The 11825-nt window shown below is 36.1% G+C and overlaps 1 protein-coding gene across 1 annotated transcript in view; it reads right to left on the bottom strand.

Annotated features, from left to right (window-relative positions):
- Positions 1–599: 599 nt before the first annotated feature.
- Positions 600–11825, bottom strand: part of TMEM47 (transmembrane protein 47) — a 107772-nt gene continuing 96546 nt past the window's right edge. The window contains exon 3 of the mRNA XM_026716062.2: positions 600–834. Coding sequence (XP_026571847.1) covers positions 656–834 — 179 coding nt within the window. The 3' untranslated portion in view covers positions 600–655. The remainder of the gene's footprint in view (positions 835–11825) is intronic.

The raw sequence follows: 11825 nt of genomic DNA, 5'->3' as shown, positions 1-11825 counted from the left end.
TAAAAGAAGCTCATTCATATTTTCCCCACTCCCCCCACCTTTAAAAATTCTCAATATATTTTTGTCATTCTCCACATTATTTCTAGAACTTGGGTTATAGCTGAAACTGAATGTCCAAATACATAAAATGAAGAATATGTTTTAAGTTTTGACTTGCTGACATACCACCGCTGGCTGAAAAATGTACATCTTGTTTGAGAACTGGTACTAGAACATGTACTAATCAGTTGTTTTCTCTTCTCTCAGCATCTAGTCATTCAGTCATTTGTTTTGTGTAAGAGTCCCAGGACCAATACAAGACAGGAGCCTAAGTTGGTAAACTTCAGCATATTTCATCATATATCATCCTGTATAATATAACGACAGAATTGCACAATTTTTGTGCTAAGAGACTATAACAAATACAACTGCTTTTTCTCATATCCATTACCGTCCTTACTGTAGCTGCCACTTCTTTCATTTCACTACAGATGTAGCAGGTGTAATTTATCAGATTTTTTTTTAAAGAGATGTTAAAAAGCTATTTGCAGTAGTTATAGCCAAAAAGAATTGGCTAATGGATTAGACAGTTTGACACTCTACAAAAGTACTAAAAACACTTATAAAAGACAGGACAATCCTTGTTTTATTCCTTTCTTTACAAAAGAAGTGTCCTTTAATAGTAGTCTTCATAGTTCTTAGGGTTCAGACAATAAAGTACAGCACCCCCAAATGAAAATATAGTTGCACCCCAAGCCAGACCATAGCCCCAGTTGAATTCATGGTATATTCTTAAGTTGACAGTTTCAATGAACTTGATTGGGTAAAGGACAAGACTGCATACCTGAAGAACCACTAGAAAAAAAAGAGGAGGGGGAGAGGGAGTCAGATATAACTTGTCTCAATTATCTAGTACAAATTCAACACAAATTTTTCAGGATGTATTTTAAAAATAACATATCCCCCTTTCTGGACTGGATTAGAAATTAGAAATCATGTATGTTCTGAATTAGAAATTTTCTTTTTACAAAGCCAACAAAGTTATTCTTGTACTTATTTTGTTTTCACTAATAAATTAAAGATAGTAACATATTTTCTCAATTAAAGCTAATAACACTAATTGTAATGCGGACTAATGATCAATCTAAAATTCTTATTTGCTAAACTACTTTTATCTCTGCATTTTCTTTTTTTTTAATGCTTTATTGAGGTTTTTTCCATTTATACATAATACCAATACTTATTAAACAGTGCAATATATATATATATAACATTATATATACATTTATGTATCCTATCTAAACTTACAATAAACAAGATGTAGCTGTTGCTACATATATTTCCATCTCAGTTAACCAAAGAAACTTATATGGTACCATAAAGTAATACCACCCCTGGCTCAGGTAAAAAGCAGATTTGTGGGCTCCAATGACCAGAAGATTTGTTGTTGAGAAATGTATCTATCTTTTACATCATGTCATATGTAAACTGATACCTATAATCATAGGAAAAATATGAATCTCAGTAATCTTTCAAATGACTGATACCTATAATCATAGGAAAAATATGAATCTCAGTAATCTTTCAAATGTAGAAAGAAAAACAAAAATACAAACAATAAAAGGAAAAGAAGATTTTGGCCCCATCGTAAAAATATTACATAGCAGGTATAGTACATGGGTGTAAGACAGAAGCAGGGACACACAGAGATTAAAATCCAATAAAATAATTTCAATATAGCAGCGAAAAACTTTTCAAACTGGATCTGATGATGTGTGGACCAAAAGCCTTATATTCCCCCTAACAATCCATAGCTGTTGAATTTGAATGAAATAAATAGTTTACCAGTATTATTTATTGTTTCATCTGCCACTTAAACTGACATATTTCAGGAAATGTAACTTGTTATTTAATAAACATTTGCTTCTTCTTTATAATCAAAACTTTTCAGAGTATCTGAGAAAAGACTCAAATGGTCTAGGTTTTGTGCCCAGGCTAGAAACCAGGAAACTGAGTTCTAGTACAACCTTAGGCATGAAAATCAGCTGGGTAACTGAACCAACCACTCTCTCAGCTCAATCCACCTCAGAGGGTTGTTGTGGGGAAAATAGGAGAAAGAAGGTGTATTAGCTACATTTGCTGTTTTGAGTTATATATAAAATATAATATATATATATATAAAAATAATAAAAAATAATAAAGGTAGAATAAAAGAAAATAAAAAAATAAATCCCCACAAGCAGCCAACATTATTTAAAAAATATTGCATAAAAATGTTTTGGGAACGTGACTTTTAAAGTAATATACAATCAAATTTTTCTTAGCCAATATTCAGTAACATCGAGATTAGGTTATCACAATGAGTTAAATTTAATCCACAAAGAACACATCAATCCAAATATTCAGCAGCATATATAAATCATGTTATTAGAAAGTAGCACAGATGAGGATTCTAAACAACAACCCCTGTTCTCCTTCCACTATGGCAAAATTCATGATTTATATAAACACATTATAACAGAGGGGAAGTTAATGAAATAATATAAACAAGGGAACCTTATTCATCACATATGGCTTGTTATATAATATTAACTAGCTGTGTTTCCCTGAAAATAAGACTGGTATTCAGAGTTTTGCAGCCTCTTGCTTTGTTTCTTACTTTTAACACAGGCAGTCTCTCAGCTTTAATTACAATTCAGTCTTTTCTGGCCTTCTGAACCCATAACCTATTCAGAGTTTTACAGCATTAATTTAGCACCAGAAAAATAAATACAGATGGCTGATGCTTCATTTAACGTCTTTATAAACATAATAAGTAGATTTTACAAACCAACTGTAGATTTCTCCAACATGGAGCAAACTCAGACAGAAGTAGACATGTTACTAGTTCAGAGCTTCAGCAGCAACTCAGGAGCTCAGAAACAGACACCACTTTAGTTCAGCAGGCAAGCAGAGGAGAGAAGCACTTTCATCTTCAATAGACAGATTCAAGAGCTTAACATAGCTTCAGAGCTGCAGAGCTTAATGTATAGAGCCATGCCTAGGCTACTTCTCATTTCAGTTTCCAAACTGTCCTCATTGGATGAATTAATTGCTATGCCTATTCATTGGCTGACCTTGTTACCATGCTCTATTCCAGTTCATGAATATACTCTGACAATACGCTATTCCAGTTCATGAATATACTCTGTCTTATTTTCTTTTAGGCTTGAAAATAAACACTCAGGCTTATTTTCGGGGAGGTCTTTTTTTTTTTTTTTTTTATGAAGTGCAGGAGGCAGTCACCTCATGGCTTCTGGGCCCCTTTCAAGCAATCAAATGCTTCTGTGTGCAAGAGGGAGAACAAGAGATGGGGGAGGGAGCGAGGGAGAGAGAGAGAGAAAGAGAAATGACGTAGGGGAGCAACAAGAATTGCAGGTAATGCTGTTTGAAAGGGTTTCCTCTCCCCCCCTCTCTCTCTCCCCCTCCCTTCCTCTCCCTCCCTCTCTCTCTCTTACACACACACTGACATTTGATGAAAAACAGTGGAGGGCAACTGGATAAGAGGATTGACCCTCCCCTGCCTCCAGCTTGGGGCTTGCTCCGGGTGGTGCCTGAGACCTGGCCTCTGCGTGGGCAACTCCCATCCAGTCAAAACGAGAAATGGGCTTCCTCACAGCACCTCATCTCCCATGTGAAGCCAGCTGGACTTGACAACCCCCCCCACAAAGCTTTGGCGGTCAGGATAGGGTTAAAGCCATTGGTGACTTAGTGAGATGGATGCAATTTGGATGCACCACCACTGCCCAGGAGAAGACCACACCGGAGCCCAAACACTGGGCACCACTGAACTCAGAAGCCAGGCATCCTGCAGGCAATCCCAGCCACTTAAAAGGCTGCCCAATCCCCAATCTGTTCACAACTCAAATAAGCCACACACAGGAGTGGCGGCACCACTGTGAAGTTTCTCATACCAGTGCAGTCTCTTGGAGCAGGACCCTGGAAGGCTTGTTGTGGCATTACATTCATGAATGGCAGCACTGCCACAAGCTTCATCACAGCAGTGCAGCCAGTATGTCAAAACTCACGGCAGTGTCACTGCTCACACGTGCAGCAATACAACAATCCTTGCAGGGTCCTGTTCCAAGAGGCTGTGCCGGTGTGATGAATTCCATGGCAGTGCTGCCGCTTGCAGGCACAATGTGTATCGCTTCAGGGATACGCTGAAGGCTCAGAATGGAGCCTTTTTGACGAATGGCAGGAAAATGGGGGAATGGATTTTCTTGCCTGTCATCCTTTCCTCAGTCTGTGCTGAGCTTGATGAAAGGATGACAGACAGGAAAATCCCCATCCCCATCCCCATTTTCCTGCCATTCATCAAAAAGGCTCCATACCAAGCCTTCAGCATTACAGTCCTGGGATATGCTGAAGGCTCAGAATGGAGCCTTTTTGATGAATGGCAGGAAAAAGGGGAAGGGGGATTTTTCTGCCTGTCATCCCTTCCTCAAGCTCAGCATAGATGGACATCCTCAAAAGGCTGCATCCTAAGCTTTCAGCATTGCAATCCTGGGATGTGCATCCTTTTCTCAATTGACATTTAATCACTTGAAAGGGACAAGCTGCACCCAGAGAGAAGGAACGAGAGACAGCTCCTGGCCCTCACTGGCTCAGCTGATCCACAGGCCCCAATTACGGGGCCAAGCAGCCATGAGGTGACCGGGGAAGAGAAGGGCTGCCTCCTGTGCTGGGCATGCCCACCCCCTTCACGAGGGCTTATTTTGGGGGGAGAGTGTATATCAGCCCAACCCAAAAAACTCAGGCCAGGGCTTATTTTTTGGGTAGGTCATATTTTCAGGGAAACACAGTAGTACTTAAATATAATTCCTATGAAACTGTGTATATAATTAAATTGTGAATACCTATTCACAATTGGGGAGATACTGTATCTATATGTAGAAAAGGAACACAACTTCCATTATTTTAATTTGAATTCTTTAATTAAAATATGGAATGTGGTTTATAACCTAAACAAATTTAAACAAATTTCTTCAGAAGATTAATAATGAAAATGTGTAGATGTTTACATTTTTTAAATGTCCTTTTTTACTAAATTTGGCTAAGTAAAGCTGATCATTCACAATATGTATTTAGTCATAACTATACTAATGTATCCATTATATAATATCCATTATACTCTTGGTTATTTTATTAATTTTAATTTTCTTTTTTTTAAGTCAAGGTTTTTTTATTTACATGTTAACATTTTGAATAAGTGTATGATCTGGGCATACCATTTTACAAAAGAAAAGAAAAAAAGAAAAGGTTACATATCTACATAACAATAGTAATAGTACAACAGAATGATTCTAACCAATTAGCTTATTTGTAATCCTATTGATTATATTAGCATACTTATAGTTATAAACAATGTTCATGTTTAATTTATATAACAATGCTCTTTCTTCATCTAATTTCTGCCTCTTACCTCTAACCATTGATAAAACCTATTCCATGTTAAGTAATGCTCTATATCTCCTTTATCTTTTATTTTCAATGTCAATCTATCCATCTCTGCACAATCCAATATTTTCTGAATTATATTTTCATTTGATGGGGTGTTCTCATTTTTCCAATATTATGCAAATACAATTCTTGCTGCAGTCAGTACATGTAATATTGAATATATAGTCCCTTTATCAAAGCTTTATCATAGCTTTCTGGTATTATATCTAACAAAAATATTTCTGGTTTCAAATCTATATGCTGCTTAATCATCTTTTCTGACCATGTATGTGTTTTCATCCAGTATTTTCTTGCTTTCATACAAGTCCACCACATATGATAATAATAACTACCTGGGGTCTGATTATACTTCCAACATTCAGCGGACATGTTAAACATTTTTGCTAGTCTTGCCAATGGCAAATTTACACTTCAATATCTTCAATATCTTCATTAACAACTTAGATGAGGGAATAGAAGGGGAACTTACCAAATTTGCAGATGATACTAAGCTGGCAGGAATAGCTAACACCCCAAAAGATAGGCTCAAAATCCAGATGGATCTTGACAGACTAGAACACCGTGTCAGCATTCCAGGGAACCTCCATTCCAATCAGTAACTCCGAGACAAGCATAATCTCAAAAGTACCTTTATTAGACTAGCACCTGGCACATCTGTGGAATTTCGAAACTAAAAGTTTCCCGGACTTCCTACAATGTCCCAAACTACAAACCACCCCCTTTTCCCCTCATCATCACATCACATGAACCAATCCCAAAGTAAGTTCCTTGTTGTTTCTGCGCCACACTCTATGACCTTGAACTAACAAAGAATTCTATTTTGTCTACTTAGAGCTACTCAATAAAAATCACCCCACTCTCACTTTCTCAAGCTATGTGGCAGTGACGAATAAGGATTCCAAAGCTGACACACTGGGCCATATCTAACAGAATGAAATTCAATGTAGAGAAAAGTAAAGTCCTACATTTAGGCAAGAAAAACCAAAAGTACACATATAGACTGGGTGAAACCAGGCTCAGTAGCAATAACTGTGATAGGGATCTTGGAGTCTTAGTGGACAGCCAGCTAAATATGAGCCAGCAATGTGCAGCAGCAGCCAAAAAAGCTAATGCAATCCTAAATTGCATTAACAGAGGGAATCAAGATCAAGTGAGGTACTAATACCACACTCTATAAAGCCTTAGTAAGACCACACCTAGAGTACTGCATCCAGTTTTGTTCACCACATTATAAAAAAAATGTTGAGACTAGAAAAAGTACAAAGAACAACCAGGATTATTAGGGGACTGGAGACTAAAACTTATGAAGAGTGATTACAGGAACTGGGTATGGCTGGTCTAGTGAAGAGAAGGACCAGGGAACAGCAGTCTTCCAATATTTGAGGGGCTGCCACAGAGAGGAAGGGGTCAAGCTATTTTCTGAAGCACCTGTAGGCCAGACAAGAAATAATGGATGGAAAGTGAACAAGGAGAGATTTAACTTGGAAATAAGGAGAAATTTTCTGACAGTGAAAACAAGCAACCGATGGAACAGCTTGCTCTTGGAAGTTGTGGGAGCGGCATCACTTGAGACTTTCAAGAAGAGATTGGACTCCCATCTGTCAGAAATGGTCTTGGGCAGGGGGTTGGACTAAATGACCTATAAGGTCCCTTCCAACTCTGATTATCTGATATATGTAACAAATGCTACCTCTAAAATATTTTAATAAGATTTTCCATACAGTAGCCATTGTCAGTTTATAAATCCTATCCCAAAGTTTTTGCCATTTATCTAATTCTATAGCATAGCTAAAGTTTTAGGCCCATACTATCATTGTTTCTTTAACTTCAACTTCCATTTTAAAGGAATATGTGTGTGTGTGTGTGTGTATGTTTATGTATTGTTGAGGTAATTCCCTGTTAGAAGAATGAGCGCATACAGGGAGACGTATTGAGAGAAGTGTTGAATAATACACACACAGCACATAGATACACTGTATAGTAAATATAGGTTTTTACTTTCAGAAACGTTAAGCAAAGTTCAAACAAGCAGTCCAAAGTCATTCACAGGTAAAATCAGTCAGTTTTCAGTCCAAGGATAATCCAATAACAAAGTCCGGTGTCAAAAACAGTTCAGTATCAGACTTACATCAAATCCATGAATATCAGTCAATTAGAAGGAATGGCAATATTCTCCAACAGAAGGAAAAAGAGACTCACTGAGACTTCCTCTGAGATGAAGACTAAGACAACCCAGGTTTCTGGCTCCATCTTATGGCCGTTTGATAAACCACACCCAATTAAACATTTTGCATTAGAGACAGTATTAAAATGTCTATCCTGGTTTATATATTTTCAACCCAAATAGCTGTTAGGTGACTTACATTCCTAACATGTATATGTTTTTGCCATTTATCTAATTCTATAGTGTAACCAAAATTTTTTGCCCGTACAATCATTGTTTCTTTGACTTGTTCCTCTTCCATTTTATAACTTAATAAATAGTTATATATTTTCTTAATCAGTTTTTCATCTGTCCCTAATAACATCAAGTGTTGTTGGTTCTTTATAAAAACCCCATGTTTTCGGACACTTCCGGTTTGTCGGCTTCGGTGACAGCAGGGATTCGCCTTCTCTGCGATCCCTGCTGTGCTAGCCACCTTGGTGCCTCTGATCCTGACGGATTTGGAGGCTAAGGCTGCCCTGTTGGGGCAGCTGAAGAAAGGGGGGATCCGGACAGGGGATGTGGGCTATCGCAACCCCCCCCCAGCCGGCAATAACCCCCTTCTCTCAAGACGGTGAAGCGGCGGTCTTTATGGCCACCATAAAGAAGCCGGCAACTGGATAAAGAATGCGCAGGAGGAAGAAGGAGTTTTGAAACGAAAGTCTTTTCTTGGTTGAACTGGGACCTTAATGACATATTTAACACCTGGGAAAGTATTGGCTTGGAAGCTATAATGTTCCCGATTGATGTTTTCAGCTGCGAAGAAAAGTGACGAAAAGGGGAAGTTACTCTCCCTCCCTTATGGAATTAACAAATGGACAAGGGAAACCAGCCTTTTGATAGAAGGTAAAACCTAAACTCCTTTGTTATAAGTGGGAAGGGAGAGGCATGGGAAAACAAATTTTTACTCTAAGACTTTGCTGGAGGAGATGCCTTGAAGATAAAGAGAATAGAAATTAATTCTAAGAAAGACTTAAAGCACAGATTGGACGTTTTTTCTTTCCCTAATTTGACTTCACCCCTAGAAGCGAAATTGTAAAAAGAAGAAGCTTGTACTCTGCCTGGACTGTTTGATGACTGTGGGACTTTGGGACTTTGGGGAACTGTTTTAAGTTTGGAAATAACTGATTGGTTTAATAATAAGAAGAGGATACAGAAAGAGAAGAAGAAACAGTTTAAAATGGCTCTATCTCTTGATGAACTAAAAAAACAATATTTAAAAATAAAGAAAGAAGGCAAAGATGTTATGGGAGAAGCCCTTTGTTTCCTAGATATGGCGCTTGTCATGTGTCAGCAAATTAAACAACAGCTGGAAGAAGCCGAGGAAGAAGAAGCCATTTTTAATGAACTAAACGGTGTGACTAAGAAAGAAAGGAGAAAGAGAGGAGCGAAAAGGAAGGACTTAAGAAATAAAAAAATGTTTATGAAAGAGAAAAGAAGATGCAAAAACAACAGAATGCTAGAAAGCAAAAGGAAAGAGGAATGCAACAGAAAGGGAAATCAAGAAGGCAGAAGTTTGGAGAGGAGGGGGTAAAAGTTTAACAAGGAAAGGGAAAAGGGGGAAAAAGTTACAAAGGTATAAAACAAGATAGAGAAAAGGAAATTTTTTTTAGGGATAATGGGTAATATAAGGGATTTTTTTTTTAAAAAAAAGGGGGATTCTGCAAAGTACACATGAGTATTGTAATAGTGGTATTTGTATTATAAGTAGATAATCAGAACTTTTTAAGATCTAATAAAAGACTAAAATATCAAGGTATAACTTTAAAGGTTTAATAATGAATGATATTAAGTTTTAATAAAATACTAAAGGGAATGTTTAAAATATTAGTTTAAATATAGAGTTTAATGGACTAATGTGTTGTTATGGATTTATTATTGTAGTATTGGTTTCTGAAATAGTAGAATGTACTAAGCAGAATCTGATTGGGATTTAGGTGTAATTTTAAATTTTAATTCAGGGGAATGATAGAAAGGCATCATACTCCGATTAGTGATTCCAGGGGAAACTATTCTTTTTTAAATTGGAAATGAGACAGATGTAAATGGAGAAATGGACAAAAGATATAAAAATATTTTTCTTTAAAGCAAGATTAAATATATAAAACAGAATTAAGATGAGGCAAAAGTGGAGAGGAGTTATATAATAGATATAGAATGGTAAATAAGAAGGGTAATGGTATATAAGAAGAGCGTGAATACAACTGAGTCCATACAAAAAGAGGTAATCTGGGGCCAAGTTACTTTCTAGAAGAAAGTTTTATGTTTATGTCTTATGTGTGTGTGTTTAATTAAGAATTAAATAATAAAATCTCAGAGGAAGACTAGATGAGAATAATTATAAACAAGCCAGAGGAAAATATAAATGTGATGACTGAATACCAGATAAATTAGAAAGGAAATATGATTGAATAATGATTAAAGAGAAACAATGTGGAATTTGGTAAAGGGAATTTACGTGTTTATATGGAAATGGGATAAATTATAAGTACGTGATATAAAGCAATATGTTACCTGCCTTGTAAAGATCTACAATGGAAAGAGGTTTTATGTTTTTAATGTTTAATTATGTTTTGTTTTGTTTGTTTGTTTGTTTGTAAAATCAATAAAACTTGTTTTTTTTTTAAAAAAAAACCCATGTTTTCTCATCTTGCTCCTATCTCGATTGCATTTGCAAGTGTGGCCACCAGGCGAAGTCCACCCCTTGATTTGTAATTCTTGCCTAGTTTTAAGTTCACCAATCTCATTTCGAATGTCATTATAAATACATTTTTTCCAAGTTAGTAACATTTGGATGTATCAATGCTTCCTTTGTAGAAAGCCAGACTGGCATTTTCCTATAGTTTTACAATTTAATTTTTCCCCATACTAAAAGTAAAGCATTCCCCACATAATGTCTTTGAAATTATCTATGTGCAGTACTCCTTCAATACCATAAAAAGCATGCCATCCTAATTGAAGATTGTGTCCCTCCGATGATAATAATCTTCTACACCTCAAATTTATCCATTTTTTTACCGATGCAAGTACGGATGCCTGATAGTATAGCTCCCAATCTGGTAGCCCCAAACCCCCATTGCCTTTAGACTCCTATAACATTTTCAATTTTATACTTGCTTTTTCCCCTTGCCAGATATATTTCAAAATTGTTTTATTTAATTCTTCTGAATACTTTTTTTTAGTTTTATTGGTATTGTTTGAAATGAGAAAAGTAACTTTGGTAATATATTCATTTTTAGAGGACTCAGTCTTACAATAGATTAAGAACTACAGGCCAATATCACTACTGAATGCAAATTACAAAATATTTGCATCAATAATAGCAGAAACATTGAAGAGATTTTTAAATCAATTTATACACCCAGATCAAAATAACTTTTTACCTAAGAGACAGATCAAAGACAATATGAGAATAATTTTGAACATGCTGGAATACTATGAAGCACACCTGGAGAAGCAAATGGTGTTGATTTTCTTAGATGCGCAGAGGGCCTTTGACAACATGAACTGCCAGTTCATGCTGGCACAATTAAAAGAAATGGACCTTGAGGAGAGATTTATTAAAATGATCATGGCAATATACCATAAACAAACTGCAAAAGTGACAGAATGAATAGTATTGAGAAATACAAGACTGTTGACATTGGAGGGACATGCATTATGGTATGGGAAAAACAAGATACATGGTTACTTTCAGAGGCACTATATAAGAAATGCTTTACTGTTAATATGGGAGAAAATTAGAGAACAGCACTATTTGAAAGTACCAGTTTGGCTTTCTACAATGGAAGCACACAATCATCTGAATATTTTTAATATGGGAAATATTGTAAGATACAAAGATATTTTAAACAAAAGGGGTGAGTTCAAACCCAAACAAAAATTGGGCGAACAAGGAATCGAAATGATATGGTATTCATATTTACAAATACAGTTAAGAAATGAAAAAGTTAAAAAGATATAACTTATGGCTTTTATAAATAACTGACAGAGTTGAATAAGATATTAACAGGAACAGAAGAAAGGTTGATAAAAATGTATAGTTACTTATTGGGTATTAAATTAGAAGAGGAACAAGTGAGGGAGACAATGATAGCATGGGCAAAGAATTTTAGTTATACAATAGCACTTGATGATTGGC

Source organism: Pseudonaja textilis, chromosome 8 (assembly GCF_049901715.1).
Source record: "Pseudonaja textilis isolate UNSWEBS1 chromosome 8, rPseTex1.2, whole genome shotgun sequence".
Lineage (NCBI taxonomy): Eukaryota > Metazoa > Chordata > Lepidosauria > Squamata > Elapidae > Pseudonaja > Pseudonaja textilis.
This window is presented reverse-complemented; position numbering and strand designations above follow the sequence as displayed.